Source organism: Lonchura striata, chromosome 1A (genome assembly GCF_050655825.1).
Source record: "Lonchura striata isolate lonStrDom1 chromosome 1A, ASM5065582v1, whole genome shotgun sequence".
NCBI classification, from domain to species: Eukaryota; Metazoa; Chordata; class Aves; order Passeriformes; family Estrildidae; genus Lonchura; species Lonchura striata.
The window spans coordinates 7,596,856-7,614,107 of NC_140741.1; the positions used below are offsets into that span (position 1 = coordinate 7,596,856).

The 17,252-nt window shown below is 39.9% G+C and overlaps 1 protein-coding gene across 11 annotated transcripts in view; it reads left to right on the plus strand.

The window, feature by feature from the left end:
• ITPR2 (inositol 1,4,5-trisphosphate receptor type 2) overlaps positions 1-17,252 on the plus strand; it is a 242,560-nt gene that overhangs the window by 79,681 nt on the left and 145,627 nt on the right. For all 11 annotated transcript variants that reach the window (XM_021538669.4, XM_085570357.1, XM_085570356.1 and 8 more), the window contains 4 exons: positions 10,905-11,098; positions 13,364-13,496; positions 14,403-14,460; positions 15,972-16,137. In XM_021538669.4, the coding sequence (XP_021394344.2) occupies positions 10,905-11,098; positions 13,364-13,496; positions 14,403-14,460; positions 15,972-16,137 (551 nt within the window). The remainder of the gene's footprint in view (positions 1-10,904; positions 11,099-13,363; positions 13,497-14,402; positions 14,461-15,971; positions 16,138-17,252) is intronic.

Sequence of the window (17,252 nt, forward strand, 5' to 3'; positions counted from 1 at the left end):
GCTCAGAACATGTTACTTGTTTTATTAGTTACCTGTCCTGGCTTTTTATTGTCTCTTTTAATTTACGATACCGGTCTCCTAGGCTATTAGAAAGGGTGAAAGTAGAAATTGCCTCTGTCCGGGCTTTTTTAGATTTTGGAGAATGTGATGGCAGTTTCTAAAATCAGAATGGTCTGATTTTTTCCAGCAAGTGTTTTCTTATTCATAACTTCCATAAAACACAGACAGATGGATTGTTCCCTGCCCTCTTTCAGGGTGGTGGGACCTCTCTCTCCAGTCAGGAAGGTGTGAGGGTGAGTTCTTGCCTTGAGAGGAGGTCAGATTCTATTTCCTACATCTATTCAGGCTGCAGCATCCTTTCTGGCAGGTCCACTACTTAAAACAGTGATGCCAAACCTTTGCAGAATATTGCAGATAGGTGTCCCTCCAACACATTATTACTCTAGGGATGTGCAAGTTAACATAGCTCCTTTCTAAAGAAAAAATAGCTTCCCTGAGTGGCAAAAATCATTGCATTGATGGTCTTTAACCAAACAAAAAAATACGATTGTTTCTGTTGTGGTTTTTGTATATTTATTGTGAATGTATGGAAGATTAAATTTTGGATTTTTTAGAAGTTATGGGGCTTTGTTTGGGTTTTTATGGTTGTTTGTTGGTTGAGTGTTCTTTTTTTTTTTTTTTTTTTTTTAAAACTTCCAGTCAGGGATCACAAATGTCTAAGCATAAGCTTTAATTCAGTAAGAACATGTATTTCCTTCCTTGAGCTTAGGGCTTTGAAGTGTAGCTCATAACTCCAGTTTTGACAAACACTGAAAGCCAGTCATGATGCCTGAGACTGACAGTTTATTGGTATAAACAAATATGTTTAAGTTTTATCAAGCATTAAGGGCATGATCCTGTAAATCTTTTATAGAAAAAGTGCGACTGAATACCAGCTTAGGTTCTGTGTATTTTAATTTTCATCACTATTTAAGTGTAAACTTGCATAGATTGGTAGTAAATCTATATTTAACAACAAGATTTTGTCAATAGTTATGCCAATTCAGAAACACAGTTATTTTCAGGTTCTAAGAAAAAAATGACTTGAAAAAAGGTTTGCCCAAATGGAGAAATTATGTAATTTCTATTCTACAGCTGTCATAGATAGAAGGTAGCATCTCTGTAGAAGTTGAGAATTTTAGTCAGGATCTATATATTTTACATGATAGGTTTTGTATATTATTTTTTTTTTTAATGTATTGATTTCTATGGGAAAATCAGTGCTGCATAACTCTGGGGACAGGTAGGTTATGCTGCCTTTCCATTGACTTGTTCCAGGTCAATAGCAACAAAAGCTTCCAACATCTGTTTCTGGTAATGTGAAGTTGTTGGGATCTGGTGAACTGGATTCCTGACTGATTTGACTAGTCCACATTGTGAAAACTGTAGTCAGGATTTTGGAAAATATATTGACAATGGGTGGAAGAATGTGGTGAGTCTTGGCTTAAGAAGGCTTTCCTGGAGGTGTGCACCTCAGAACTGCAAGAACGAAATTTTCAACCAGCAGTCTGGAGTCTTCTTTCCTGTTTAATATTTAGTCCTTAAAGTACACCCACTTACTTCAGTAAAACTACTTGTTTAGTGAGGAATTATATATGACAAGTGTTGAACTGCTGAGGCAAATCTGCAAAATGGAATGTATTTTTAGGCTTAGTGTAAGTTACATGAAGACTTAATTAACCTTTTACATTAAGAAGTCCTTTTCCCTCCTTTGATTAAATTCGGAGCCACCTTGGTGGCTGAGGTAGTCCTCCATGTTTTCTGTGGGTTTCTCTGTCTTGGTTTAGTAAAGATTCTAAAAACACACAACACAATCATAGCATGGCTTGGGTTGGAAGGGACCTTGATGATCATCTCATTCAAACCCCCTGCCATGGGCAGGGACACCTCCCACTATCCCAGATTGCTCAGAGCCCCACCCAGCCTGGCCTTGGACACTACCAGAGATCCAGGGGCAGCCACAGCTACTCTGGGCACCCTGTGCCAGGGCCTCAGCACCCTCATAGGGAACAATTTCTTCCTGATATCCACTCTAAACCAGCTCTTGTCAGTGTGAAGCCATTCCCCCTTGTCCTGTTGATCCTTACATTATTGTAAATGTTAAGCCTTACTTCATTTAGAAAACTTAATTTTAATGCCACTGTCAGTTACTTGAACCAGAATTAAATTTAATGTACGTGTAGTTTCATGGGTGACCTTATTTGATGAAGACAGATTGAAGAAAGCTGGCTAAGAAACATTTATAAGATCCTGTAAAAAGTAAGGATGTATATTTTTGGAAATGCTTCTTATCTAGATTGCACCCTAAAAATGAACTGACTTGAAAATCTTGCAACCAACTTCTTTTTTTGTTTCAGTCAGCATGTCTTAACTTTGAATTATTTTTGTGCATATTTGAAACTGTTTTCTGTTTATTTTTTTTCACTTTTAGATTCTAAAAAAATTTATGGGGTATACAAAATATGCTACCTCTATCCTGAAGAGGATTTTTTTTTTTTTCTTAAGGAGAAAATGAGGATTTCATTTAGTAGTGCTGTCATTCTGGCACCTTTCAAGAACATTATAATCTCTTGCAGTTTTAATTAAAAGGTAAAGTCATTGCTTTCCTAGTAAGTGCACCCTGCTGTATCATTCCAGAGTAAAGAGCCAATCTGTCTTGTCCAACACTGCTAATTTATTCTTTGTGAATTAAAATGCACATCTTTCTCTAGGTGGTATTTGTTCTTTCAAATAGCTGATTTTAGTCAAACCATGCAACTACAGCATATGTCAGGTCTGAAAGAGGAAGCAACATGGTAGTAGCAGGTAAGCAACACATTTGCCATGCAGCTCAGTACTGTTTAGTTACTGTTGTTTGGGAATGAGAGTAATGACATGCCAGGAAACACATCCCTGAATCAGAGCTGCATATGTCTTGGGATGCAGTTCACAGTTCTGAGCACCAGCTGGAAAAGCCCTCAGTGGTACAGGCCTAGGTTATCTGCAGAGTGTATCTGTCCATCAGGAGCTCCACAATTTTCCTGAGCCAGTGTCCCCTGATATCAGTGGGAGCCTTTTGGTTTCTTTTGCTCAGTCTTTTTGAAAAAATAAGTTTTTAAAACTGCCTGTAATAAGTTTAAATTACTCCCACCTCTATGATTCTCATGTTAAATATATTGCCCACAACTGCCTAAGGAGATGCCTCTTTTTACTTGTTCAGAGTGGTGGTCATATATGCCAGCTGCTTCATGTTGTGCCTGGTCTGTATCTTGGTGGTGTGTTCCTCCTGCAGATGGAAGAGACACAAGATTCCATCCTGCTGGGGGCCAGAACAGGGGTGGCCTCACCTTCTCCTGGAGTCTTCAGCGCTGGTGAGATCTGCTGCCTTCTCTCTGCAGAGGCGTGCTTGTGTTTCTGTGTGTCAGGGGACTCGTGTCCAAACTTCTGTCGCTGCGACACAGCCCAGGAGCCTCCTTAGCTCCACTTAGGTCATGTTTTCTTCCAGCCCTTTTGGCTGCAAGTAGAGGTACACAGTGACTGGAAGCACCAGTGAGGCCGCTGAGGGTAGAGAACAAGGCTGCACCTGCCTTTTCTGTGGTCCCTATGGGTGCTCTGTGTCCAATGACCAGATCTCATCCAAGACTACTCAAAATTACTGTACAGTTTTGCAGCCCTGCATCTGTTACCTGTACTTTTGTCTAGTTAACAATTTGCAGTATCTTCTTTGAGGCATACTTTGATTAGCAGGGCTAATGAGGCAGTGGCTGCTTGGCAGACTGGAGCAATAATTTATACCAGCAGTTTACAAGAAAAGAAGGATTATAAGAGGAAAAAAGGAAAGTTAACTGTGTTAGTCACAGATAGCTACAGAAAAGAAACTGCTGTTCAGTGCAGAGTATTGCCAGACCAAAAGGGGAGGTTGGACTGAGAGCTTAATTGTGTGGCATGAACCATTTCTCTTTCCTCCTTACTCTTTCCCTCATTATAAGACCCATGCATTAATGGAATTCCAGAGACCATTGCTCTTCCAGGAATCAATATCTGTCTTACAGATGTAACTCAGCTAGGAGGCTTGATTCCCATGGTGCTTTTTACCCTCAAGGCCAGCGAGCTGATGTATTTTTTTCCTTGGACTAATATCTGTGGCATGAAAGCCATGCTTGATACTGCTTAGTGGTTTTGGGGATAGGAAAAAAGCCCAGAACCTGCAGAATGTCAGGAGAAGGTGAAGTTTGGTGGAGTTTCACCATGGCTGGGCAGCTGAGAGTTTGTATATGGAAAGGGAGGGTTTGTGGCTATGTTGTGGTGAAGTGGAGGCTGGAGTGGCCAGATTCACTCAGGGGCTGGGTAGCAAATGTATGTGCATGACATATTTTAAGTTTTTTCCTTTGTTTTGCCTCATTACTTCTGAGGACTATAAAATAAGGAAGTGATACCTCGCCATGTGTCCTTAATGCCAGGCATTAGGTTTTCTGTAAGCCTTACCTGAGGTCAGCTAGTTATTGAGCAATGAAAAATGGTTTAATGAAGACATAAAGTGTGATTCTTGGCCTGTTTATGGTAGGTCCTGAAGTCTTTATGAACAAATTCTGTAGAAAACCTGTAAAAATTAATACCTCTTTCACAAGCAGAGCTGTATGGCTTTAATGCTTCTGGCAAATAATATACAGCTCTAAATAGTTTGAAATAAAATGTGTTCCTTTAGGTAGTGAAGTGTTGTTATTATATGTCCTTAAAATGGCTGTAACTTTTCATGCAGAAAAATTAAATTGCATGAAGCAATATAGCCAAATCAGTAAAGAAATGTAGAGCTAAAGCTGCCATTGGATTTTTAATCTTGCCCTTGGAATTTAGACATTGCTGCACACGTGGTTCCTTGACAGAAGATCCCTGAGGACTGGAGGTGTTGTGTGCATTAAGATGGCACCAAAGCTTTCTTTGGGAAGCTTTTGGTGGAGCAATAGCATAAATCTCACTAAAATCCCCAAAGCCAAGGATATTTGGAGTTTTGCTGTTGGGAATATTGCCTTAAAACCTGGTTGAACACACCTTGAGACAAGGTCCTGTGTGCTGGTTTTGAGTGAAGTGTCAGTGTCCTAATCAAAAACATACTTGGGTTTGATGACATCAGAGAGTTGTTTCTATATCTTAATAACTACATAGACCATATAAGAATTGTCATATTTTTGTAAAGCCTTTGACTTCTTCCTCCTCCCTCCTCTTTTTTTTTTTCCTTTTTTTTTTTCCTTTTTTTTTTTTTTTAAAGCAAGATTGAATACTATATTTGATTTTTATGGGTGGGTTAATGAAGGTTGTTGGAGTAGTGGATGCACATACATTTGTCTTTTCTGGTCATTAACAGATCTCCTGAAGATCTGATGAGACCTTTCAGTACCTGAAAAGAACCTACAAGAAAGGTTTACTCCAAGAGCATGAAATGACAGGACAAGGAGAATGGCTTCAGACTGACAGAAAGGAGGTTTAGATGGGATATTAGGAAGAAATTGTTCCCTGTGAGGTTGCTGAGGCCCTGGCATAGGTTGCCCAGAGAAGCTGTGGCTGCCCCATCCATTGAATTTTCCAAGACAAAACTGGATGAGGCTCTGAGAAACCTGGTGGAAGGAGTCCCTGCCCATGGCAAAGGGTTTGGAACTGAGTGATCTTTAAGGTCCCTTCCAAACCAAACCAGGCTATGATTCTATGTGGCAGCTCCCATTTAGGCACTTAGTTTCCAGAAGCCTGGAGTACCAACTGGTCCAGTCCCTAATAAAAGCTGCTGGGTGCTAAAATCCTTTTGAAAATACGGGCACTTTTAAATTTCTGTGCAGGGAGATGAGCACCATGGGAAAATGTTCAAGCTAAAAATAGCTGAGCAGTTTTCAAACCAAGTCCTAGGAATCCATCTTTCATTTTTCTTTCTTCTGAGGAAGACTGAACACCAATGATAGGAAGAGCAGGCTCTTTTCCCCCCATGGCAACTAGGGACCAGATCAGGTGCCTATAGGTAATTTTTAAATAAAAAAGGCTGCATGTTGGTTCCCTGGCATCTTGGAGATTTCTGTGAAGCAGAGGACTCAGAGGACTCTGGCTCTAAGGGGATCTGCTAGCATTTGAGGCGTCCACTGACTATTCACCCTCAGGTTCTGCACAGTTCTCTGCACTGTGTGTGAAATATCCAAAATTCTGGGTCCTGGAGAGCAAACTGAGGATGCCCCATAGCAATGGGCTGGGAACAATTGGAAGAAAAGGCATGAATTTCCAGCTGCCCTCAACAGTTGTTTTTCTTACTGAATATGGTGTTTTGTCACTTATCATCCATACTGTATTGCATAGCAGATTGTTGTTCACTTTTATATTCTGCTTTTAGATTTTTTGCAACCAGTAAATGACTTATCAAGAAAATATGTTTATGTAGAAAATGAAGTGTCAAATTATCCACTGTTTCGATTACTTGGGTGGTTGTTATTTTTTTCCCATAATTGACTCCTCTGAAAAGCCTTTCTTCTCAGAGAGGCCGCTGTGTTGTCAATCGTGCCAAATTGTATGAGATTATGTGCTACAGTTTTGTGACAGAAACTGATACTCATTAGGAAGTTGTGATCACTGTAATAAAAAGTAATGAAAAGGAGATGCACAGTTGTCTATTCAAAACATGACAAGCATTCTTTTCTTTCCACTTCTTTCAGTGTCTGTCAATCTGCAGCTCCTTAAAATTACCACTTGTGCATAGTGAATTCACTCTTCCATTGACTAATCTTGTTGAGAATGTACATTAAATAAGAGACATTTCTAATGGGTCCACTGCTTATGGAAGGCTTTTGGTATCTGACTTGTCTTGGCAGAGAGAGGAACAGAGAAGAAGGGAGAATTGGAAAAAGATTTAAGGTGATTTCCTTGTGTTCTTTTCCTCTGTTGGTCAGTCATGCTCTGAGCACTTCTGCAGCAGTTTGCTGCTGAGAGAAGTGGTTGGTTGCACACATTAGCACCTCACAACATTGCAAGGACTGTTCTCTCCCTGCCACGCTTCACAGCCATATATAAATGTTAGTATCTTGACCTTAAAAAAACCAGCCAAAGATGAGGTCAGCAGGTTAAGGGTGGCAGTACCATATGGAGGCACAGCTCAGGCTTCTTTTCACTTATCGCTAGCAAAGTGCACATAAAAGTAATCAGCGTTCACATCTACTTGCTCTCTCTCCTGATTTATCTCAGTTAACTAGCTGAGGCAGTAAGTTAATTTTTCCTTGGTCATTGGTATTCAGGAAGCACTTCGGAGATGTGACTAAGATCAGAGCTCCCTTATTTTAGTCATCGTGTGCACATGTACGAAGAACTTAAATCTCTTTTATTGAGCCAATGTATTTTATCTTGCATTGTTGCAGGCTTAGCAACTCTCTTTCTGAGAGAGCCAGTCCCTTTTTAAGCTGCTGTAACCTTCCTGTGTGCCTCACCTCAGGGAAGCACACCCTTCCTTGCTGGGATAAGCATGTTCAAGCAAGTCTGCTGCTGGCCCCTCGTGCTTGTGACAGATTTAAATCCATGCTTAACACAGTCCAGGCTTCCAAGCCTGGACAGACAACACTGATTATCACCAGTGATGATTACTGGGGGATCTTTTGGAAGAGAAGCTGCTGCCCACTCATTATGTACATGGAAGATCTCCATGGCTTCTTTCACAGAGCAGGTTGAGACACATCAGCTGCTTTGCTGCCATCCATGAATGTGCTGCTTGACTGGTGTCTGCTCCTTGGAGAGGGTTGCATTTCCTCAGCACCCTGCAAAACATACATGTGGAGATACCTTTCCTGAAATGAAATGCTGAATTGCTCCAGTTGCTGCAGCATTTTAACTCTGGGAATGTTCTCTTCAAGCCTGCTCTGAATTAACTGAAAATTATAGCCAGCATCAGGCAGCTGGTTAAAAAGTTTTCCAAGATGACACCTTGTCTCCCTACTGTTATTGACAGAAATAATGCAGTATTGAATCACTACCCATTTTAGCTGTAAATACTGAACTGGATTAAGTAGACTTTTCTCTTACTAAAATCCTTTTCTATGCATTAATGAAATGCTGTTTGAAATGGCACGGAAAATAAGTACCACCTTAATCCTCCTTCACTTTCCCACCTTTATATTTTGAGATCAATTGCATTAAGGTCAATAGTGAAGGAATGATGTAGACAGCACAGAGGGTTTATCCTTGTTACTGATGCCATTGGGAAGCAGCTTCATAGCTGCCTCTCGCTGGTTTGTGTCACCTTTGACCACTGGTGTTCTGTGGGTAACAGGAAAGGACAGCAGTCACCTCATTTATTTTTATTTCCTAGATGCTTTTCTAGGCTTCAGTATCACATTAGCTGAGTGCCTTTGCTATTGCAGGCCTCTCACTGTCCTATCTAGAGGTGGAAAAATGGTCTCTCATTTATGGAGGTCATCCTGAAATGCAGAGACAGTGACTAATTCCTTTTTCACAGAAAGAGCTGAATGCCATTCCCTGCCATGCCTGTGCAGCACCCCAGTAATAGCTGAGAAATAAGCAAGATATGGTCTGGGCAAAATTCCCGCTTGCTTTCTTAAGGAAGTGAAGTCCACCCAATATGTTGTCTGATATCTTGTCCACAAAACACTAACTTTTTTATTTGCTTTACACCGAGTAGATTTCAGTCTTGAAGGGTGAGCAGGAACTTTTCAAGATGAAGTGGAATTCCTTTTCCTCATTTGGAACAAACTGCAGTTGTATCTTGTTTTTGAGAAGAATATCTTCTGGACTTGTCTTAGACCTAAATGGTTCTCTTATCATTATCCCCATTAACTGAAGTTTGCTTTTAAAGAATTTCTGAGTTTTCCAAATGCCCTCTATTTATGTTTCCCTCTGCCCAACTGAGCAAAAGGGATTTTGAAACAATGTTGAGAGATATCACAAATAACTTCTCAACTAAGGTGCACGCCAGGGGAGTTGCAGGCTATGATGCAGCTGCCCAAGCTACAATTCTTGTTGTGGGCTTATCTATCAGCATTATGGACAGAATGAAATGGATTTCATTTATGAATGTCGTGGTTTGAAGATGAAGAAGATGCAAAATGTTGGTTTAACTGAAGGTAGTTTAAGAGTTGAAGGTCCTTCACATAGTACTGTAGCTTTGCACAGGTGCACTGAGTGGCAGTAAATACATATACTTGTTTAGCACATTGGGAGAAAGGAGCTGGGGAGTGGGAGAGAGATAACCATCCCATGTTATTCCCACACTATTTTACTTTATTTGAAAGGAAAGCACACCATTTTCATTTTGTGTCGTGGAGGATATTTGTGATGAATTTATTTGCTTTATGCCTGTGTAAGCAGTTAGAACTTTCTCTGCCTGCCTAATGTGAGTATCCAGCCTGTAGTTTGACTTGTAGGTTTTTTTCCCCTAAAAGCATGCAAAATCAGAAGTACATTTTACCCCTCTCTTTTGTAGGGACTTGAAGTATTATTTTTAAAAGACCGATTTAGAGTGATTGCACACCAGACCAGATGCTGAATGGGACCTCAAACCTGACACTAATCTGCCTCATTCACTTTGAAAAAGCTCCTTCTTTGTGTGTTTCCCTTTTAAAGTCAGGGCTAAAGGCATTCTCTTTCTGTACACATAGTAGTTGAGCTATATGGACTGAAGAAAGAAGGGAATAAGAGGAGGATTTTGCCAACAAAATAAAATCCAGCCTTGGCTTTTACAATAAATTATCTGGGCAGAGGGTTTCTTCAGTTTGAGCAAAGCTTGGCTGTGGCATGGTGATTAAAGTGTACTAAAGGACAGACAAGAACTATTCAGGCTTCTCTCAGCAAAGCTACATTTCCTTCAGTCTTTTCTTTGCCTTTAGTGTAGCCTAGGTCCTGGCACTCTTCCTGTGAAGAGATGCTGTCATTCCTTTCCTTTCCTCCATTGCTTCCAATCTGCTTTGCAAGAAAGGAAACTGATTCATGTAGGTAGCTAACACCATATTCTCTTGCTTTCTTGTCCCACCTTTGCAAGGGAGCCACTGATTCACTGAGATGCTTTTCCCACCAAAATTCACTATAAAGACCAGTATCATCTGTGGGAACAGAGGGTATTTCTTGGTAAATTTTGCAGTATACCATTGCAACTGGATAAAGGTTTTACCACATAAGTGTAAAATAATTTTTTCCCTCATGAATAACTTACAAAAGGCACCAGTTTGACCTTCAGGACAGCCTTCAAGCCTGACACTCTCATGGGACTATTTTTTTGAAGGGGGATGGTTGGCTTGTTGTGTTGGTTGGGTTTGGGTTGTGGCCTGTCATTTGAACCACACAGAGGTTGATCAGACTGGCACAACCTCATCTCTTTTCTCTCTTTCATATAAAACTCTTCCCATATGTCTCCAATTGCAGCAATAGCTGGTATTAATAAAATACCATTAAAAGTTTTCTAACCATAAGCATAGTCAGGTACTGGAATGGCTTGCCTAGGGATGTTCTATAATAGTGGATGTGCAACACTCAGTTTGCAAATATTCTTAAAAACAAGTTAAACAAACCTCTTTAAGAAATTATCTTGGATGTGGATAATACACCTTCAGGCAAAGGAATGGGTGAGATTTCTTAATTCTACTTTTTATAATTTGTTGAGCATGTTAACAGAACTCTGGAAATATTTTGGCATATTTACCATCTGTTGATGTGTAAGAAATTATATCTTGGAAAATCAGCATAGAAAATTTTTGCCTAATTGGGTAATTTGAATGAACTCAGAAACTGAGGGCTTATTTTTCAATATGCCTTTTGAGACTGGAAAGGGGTTTGACAACATGGGTGTATGTGTGATATATAGTGTTGTAAATGTGCTTTAGTCCTAGGAAATATGTCTGTGTTTTGTTAATGCACAGGGAACAACGTCATGAGGACCATCCATGGGGTAGGAGAGATGATGACACAAATGGTGCTGAGCAGAGGGTCTGTATTTCCCATCAGTACCCCTGACATACAGCCAAGCATTCACCCAAGCAAGCAAGCCAGCACTGCAGACAGTGAAGACGTGATTGTAATGGACACCAAATTGAAAATCATTGAGATTTTGCAGGTAATAATGAGGAGTGGTATATTACACAGCAGTCATTTCATGGCTCTTTACTCACACAGTGGCCAGTTCTGTACCCACATTCTTGCTATTCACTGTAGAAATAACTCTTTGATATGAGGAAGGATAGTCCTCTGTGTGAACAACTGTACACAATTGTACAACAAAAGTTGTGGTCCTCACCCTGCTGTACCAACTTCACTTTTGAAGGAACAGGATGCTGCAGAAACTTCCTCACTGTAACTGTGCAATGATAACTTGTCCTTTAATCTGCATCACTAATGTTTCCTGAAGACAGCATGTCTGTTTCCAGTTTCCTTCGCACTCATTTAACACTGGGTGGTTGCTTGATTTAAGGATTTGCCCTCTGGATGAAGGGCAGAATTGGCTCTGGCCTCACTGAAGTTGTGTGAGGTTGCTCACTTTTGCAGTGCATTTAATGCATTTCAGATTTCCACTCTTGGGCTGAGAACAGTCTGTGGGCTGCTGTGATTTTCCCCCAGCTGACGTGACAAGCTGTGTGACACCAGCCTGCCTCCTGAGATGCAGTTTTCACTTTGTGCTGTTAATAAATGAAGTGGCACACGCTTGCTCTGTGTATCGAATCTTGATTTCTGCAGTGCTTAGGCCCTGAAGGACTGTTTCAGTGTTTTCTAAAAATTCTCTGGATTTGTTGGTACCAATGTCACTTTTGAAGGATTCCATTTGTTCTGACTGCTCGTAAATTATTTAGATGACTCTAATTACTTGTCATCTGAAAGGCTATAGTTGTTAGAATATACTAAATACTGTGTTCTTTGGTTCTCGGCCTTCTTTAAAACTTTCAGTGAAATATATGACCTCAATAAGACCATTTATGTGTATTTTTCATTTTCCTTGTTTAATGCTTTTTATTTTCCTTGTCTGTATGACTGAATTTCCCTTTCATACTGTCCTGCTTTACTGGTCAATGCCTAGGAGGATTCCAGGACCTTGCCCTGTGCATTCCCTGAGGGAATCACATGTTGTCTCATCCTTTCTTTTTTCACAACACATTCATTGCAAGAGCACTCAGGATTGAAGAGCACTTAATCCTAATTTCTTACTTAATCTGTGGTTTGATAGTTAAGGATTAATCACATGGTCAAAATACTTCAGACAAGTGAGTTGTCAGATTCTGGGTGAATCCCAGTAAGTGTGCATATATATGATCCTAGCCCACAAGAAATACAGAATAATTCAGTTTAATTTAAAATGCAATGAAGAAGGATTAATTTAAATCATGTTACCTTTCATTACTATGCTATTAGCCTCAATGGCGAGTAAGAATATTTTGGATTTATTGTACTAACATGCATAGCAAGTACAATGGTGATTAAAGCTATTCTGTTCTCAGAAATATTTCAGTTTATAGTAATTTATTTCTCAACATATCTTCCTATTCCTTTATGTAAAGGCTGTTTAATTTATGATTTCTATTCTGCCCTCAGCCAGAATTAAACAGATGGTTTGATAGACTTAGTTGACTATGCATGGGCTTGAGAAATTTTTATTTTTAAAAATCTTGTACAATTCTGGGGCAACTTAATAATGGAACCAAAATAGACAAATCCTATTACAGTGGGGCTGGGAAGCATGTTGGGCTTTAGCTGCAGATTGAAGAAACAGGTTGCCACCATTTGCTAAGTCACCTTTCAAATCACCTGTCACCTCAGCCTTGGAAACTCAGCATATGTCTTTTTTCCCCACTGATTGTAAAATATGGTAAATAATCTTAAAGGTGTTTGATTACGTGCTTGCATTTCCTGTGGGTAAGAAGCATCTATGTGTATAACTGTAGCCCTTAATTTGATACTAATGCTTCCAGCCTAGTTATTTTTTTACTCACTATTCCAATATAAAATCAGCACTTCAAGGTCTGAATTAGGAGTTTTCCTGTATGAGTTTCCACTTTCACAGCTGAGGAACAAAAAGTCATTTTTCAGGTATTTGAGAGGGTGAGCCTTGAGGCTGTTGTGCTTGCTCTCTCTTCCACTCTGCGGGGCATTGGAAGTCCAGCTGAAATATGAAATAATTTATGTCAGCGTGGGTTTGAAGGTTCTGGTCTGGCTCACAGGCAGTGTGTTGGAACCCCTGCACACACCCAGTGGTACTCAAGCAATCCATAGGGCAGGGTTCAACATGTCTCAGGATGGGCAGGGTAAAGAAACCACTCACAGAAAACTGGTCAATGTATTAGATTGTTTTTTCATAGTAAAATTAATTTTCTTCACTTTTTTATTCTTGTAGTTTATTCTCAGTGTTAGACTGGACTACAGAATATCCTACATGCTGTCTATCTATAAGAGAGAGTTTGGGGAAAACACTGAAAACGTTGACTGCTCTACATCATCCCCATCTGAAACACCAGGGACTGCCTCAGGTAAACCTTGCTATTTTCTTTCAGTGCAAAGTAGTTCTGGGTGGGCAGCTGCAAACACTGAGCTCAACTGCAGCAGAAAGATACAAGCTGCTACAAGCTGAAAAGCTTGTGAAAAAATAAAAATTTTAAGCAATTCCACAGTTTTTTTTTGTTTGCTTGTCCTCCTCCTGTAATAAAAAAGTGAGTCCTTTTTCTCCACTATGATATTTTGTTTTACCTATGCTTTTCCCAAAATGCTGCACAGTGGCAAATGGAGAATGGTTTGGGATGGATGGGAACAGGTTTAAGTGAGGTGAACATGGTACAGGAATGATTTGGCTTTCCAGGGAGCCTTCCCATGCACACAGAAGTGCTCAAAAGGTCTGTGTGAACATCTTGCAAGTAGGGGAGAATTGCTCTAGGTGGAGGTGGGCATATGTATAATACAGGGGTACTGGAGTCTTAAATTACATTAAAGCCATTCTAAAGCAAAATGACAGTGTGGCGAATAACTGGGTTTATGGTAAATATTCTGCAGTTCATGTATATGCTTTGCTGGGGTTGACTCAAGAAAAAGAAGAAAACGTAAGAAAAAATGTAAAAGTTTCACAGTCTATGTAATTTGTGGGTCACTGCTGGTGGCTAGTACAGCTCCTAGCACAATGTGGCTTTGGTTCATCACTACAATTATTTTCCTCAGGAATAGTAATACACAGTTTAACTCTGCCCCGTATCTGTTTGCTCTCTGCTACTCTTGCAGAAAGTAAATTTTGCATAGTTGGGGAATGACTAGTTAGACCTTTACTTGATACCATCTGCTTTAAAGAGGAGCAGAAGTCTATTTTGCTGTAGAGATTAAATTATGATCATTGGCTTTTCTTTCTTTTTTTTTGTTTTCATTTTTTTTTTTCTGATTTTTTTTCCCAGCAATTGTTCCTGACATAGATGAAATTGCAGCTCAGGCTGAAACCATGTTTGCTGGCAGGTATATTCTCTGAAGTTTTACCTCTATGTATATTCATATATCTTTTTGTTCATGACAACATTTCTCATGGCCAATCTCTGTTTATTCTGTGCTTATTTTTATAGCCCTTTCTCTTCCTTTGCTTGCTTGTTAATTGCATAAGCCATATTTGAACAGAAACGTGCCATGAAAGACCTGGATTTCAATCAAGCAAACAGCTCAGCTGGCCAGGATGGCTGTGGGATTGGCTATGAGCACCCTCTTAGGTGTAAGAGAGTTGGTAGAAAGTTTTTGTTGTGTTCCTAAAGGCAGCTGGGGAATGGTGTGCAGGTGTATTGGGCTGAACCACACTAATTTTCTATTTATCTTATAATGCCTCACGTGGGTGCTGAAAAGCCACTCTGTTTCTGGTGTGTCTTATGGCTACAGCCCCAGATGTCCTGCATTCAGGATTTCTCATATATTGCACAACTTGTTGCCATTGCACTTGGTTTTCAAGCTCCTTGGGAAAATCATACCAACAGTAAGCTCTCCTGTGACTCCTCAGTTCAGGAGTGGACCACTTGCCATGATCTCCTGGTCCACCAGAGGCCTGTAGATCACAATTTATGCTTGCAGAGTTTTGAAAGGCATTTCAGCTACTCTGTGAACAGAAAAAAGTAATCCATGGAAAACACTCACACTGGAGAGTTATTACCATTATCACTATATTGGTTTAATTTTATGGGTATAATTATAATTATACCAGTAAAAGTTAATTCCATTTAGACAAGGCCGTAGACTTTAAAGTTTTTCTTGGAGCTAAGGAGAAGGATCTGTGATGTGGGCACTGTGATCTTTCCTCTCTCAGTCCCTCATGCATTCTCAGTCTTTACCAGCACAACCAAAGCCTCCAGGCTGCTCCTGAGCTCCCATAAAGTAAAACAACACACAGTCCTTGGCATCTGCATCTTTAAAATGAACAAAGAGACCGAATGGTTTCTTGGAAACATTATTTCTGCTTTGGTGTATTAAGTGTAAATCTGCTTTCTGCTGTTCCACATTATGAATATGATTCCAGAAATATGATGCTTTTGGCAATTCTTGCTATTTTTGAGCTTATTTTTTGTTAAATGAAATTTTAATAGCAGCTGAAAAGGGAAGGAGGGAAAAGGAAAGGGTCAAATTAATCTCTGATGAAATGCAGTTTACTTCGTTTAATTTGGATTGGGGATAAACCTGGCTCAACTTATCCATGACATAAATGAATGCTTTTACAATATAGATTTTGATCACAATATTTGACACATTTAATTGACACTTACTTCTGCTCCATAGTGTCCATTCTGCTACAAGATTGCTGCAGTAGCTGTAGGATAGAAGTCTTTATAAAATATGTTAAAGTCATATTTATAATTTCCTTCCTGCAGCATATTTGATTTTAAGAGCTCTGTCGAGTGAAGAATGTATAGAGGCATATTTATCTCAAGAGCTTTTATTTTTTCTTAATTACTTTACTTTATTTGGTAATTTTTTCCCCATTTCTGTTGCAGAAAGGAGAAGAATGCAGTTCAACTTGATGATGAAGGGGGCAGAACTTTTTTACGGGTCCTCATTCATCTCATTATGCACGACTATCCCCCCTTGCTCTCAGGGGCTCTGCACCTGCTGTTCAAGCACTTCAGCCAGAGAGCAGAAGTTCTGCAAGCCTTCAAACAGGTGTGGATGGGCTGAGTGTTATCCCAGGAAACTGAATGCAGGGAGCCTTCCCAGAGGCTGCTCTGCTACTTAAATTGCTGTTTGTTGCATAACAGTGTTATTTCCTCAGCGGTCAAGTAGCAGCAGACTTCTTGGGCCATATGTGCTGGTATATGTTATAGTTCTGTGCCCCCCAGAAATGTTATTTCTGGCACTGCATCCATTAGGGAAAATGTAGGTCCATGGTGAATCTCTCACAGGGATTCCTCAGGGACATAGCCAGTGTCTCATGTTTGGCAAGCAGTGTCCCCGTGTAAGCAGTGAGACCTCCTTGCCTTCAGGGCTGTTCGGGCTAGGTATTGTTATATTGTTATTTTGTTATTCACCTGGTGCTTCTAATTCTAATTAACAGGGCTCCCCTGCCTGATGCAGCTATGCCCAAATAGCAGGAAGGCAGGGATAGAGCCAAGCCTGTTTTCAGCTTGTATTCTGTCCCTCTGTAGTGGTGCATGTGCAGGCTCCATGTGTCCATGGATTAGGATGGGGAGATCTGATGTCATGGGACTGCACGACAGAGATGCCTCTGTTACGTAACCCTTTATAACATATGTTGATAAGAACATCTGATGCTTATTTCAGGAGCTGTGTAGCTGTTGTCTCATCGTTATGTAAGGTGGGGAGGTTTCTCTCCTGTGCAAACAGATGAATGATAAAGACCTGAAAAGCTTTTGTTTAATGTTTTTGTTGTGCAGCATAATGGCCTCCCACCAGGTATTTAAAGCTAGGCTATGTTGGTGAGTTGCATAAATAGCTATTATTTCCACGCAAGCAAGGACTGAGTTGCTTAACGTGTTTTTGTGAAGGATGGAAAAGGCTAATGGAGAAATAAACAAAAAAGACTGTAGAGCATGTGGAATAAGAATGCCTGCAGTTGAGCAGCATTCATAAATTCTGTAAAATAACAAGGTTTTGCCAAGCCAAGAGAGATTATTATGACAAAAACTTTATATTACAACATAGTGAATATTTGCCTGGATGTAATGTGGTTTTAAAAACAACATCAATATTATCAGTGACCCTAATCTTTTACATGAGTATGATTTCTTAAGTGTGTTTATTAATTTACTGTAAAGATT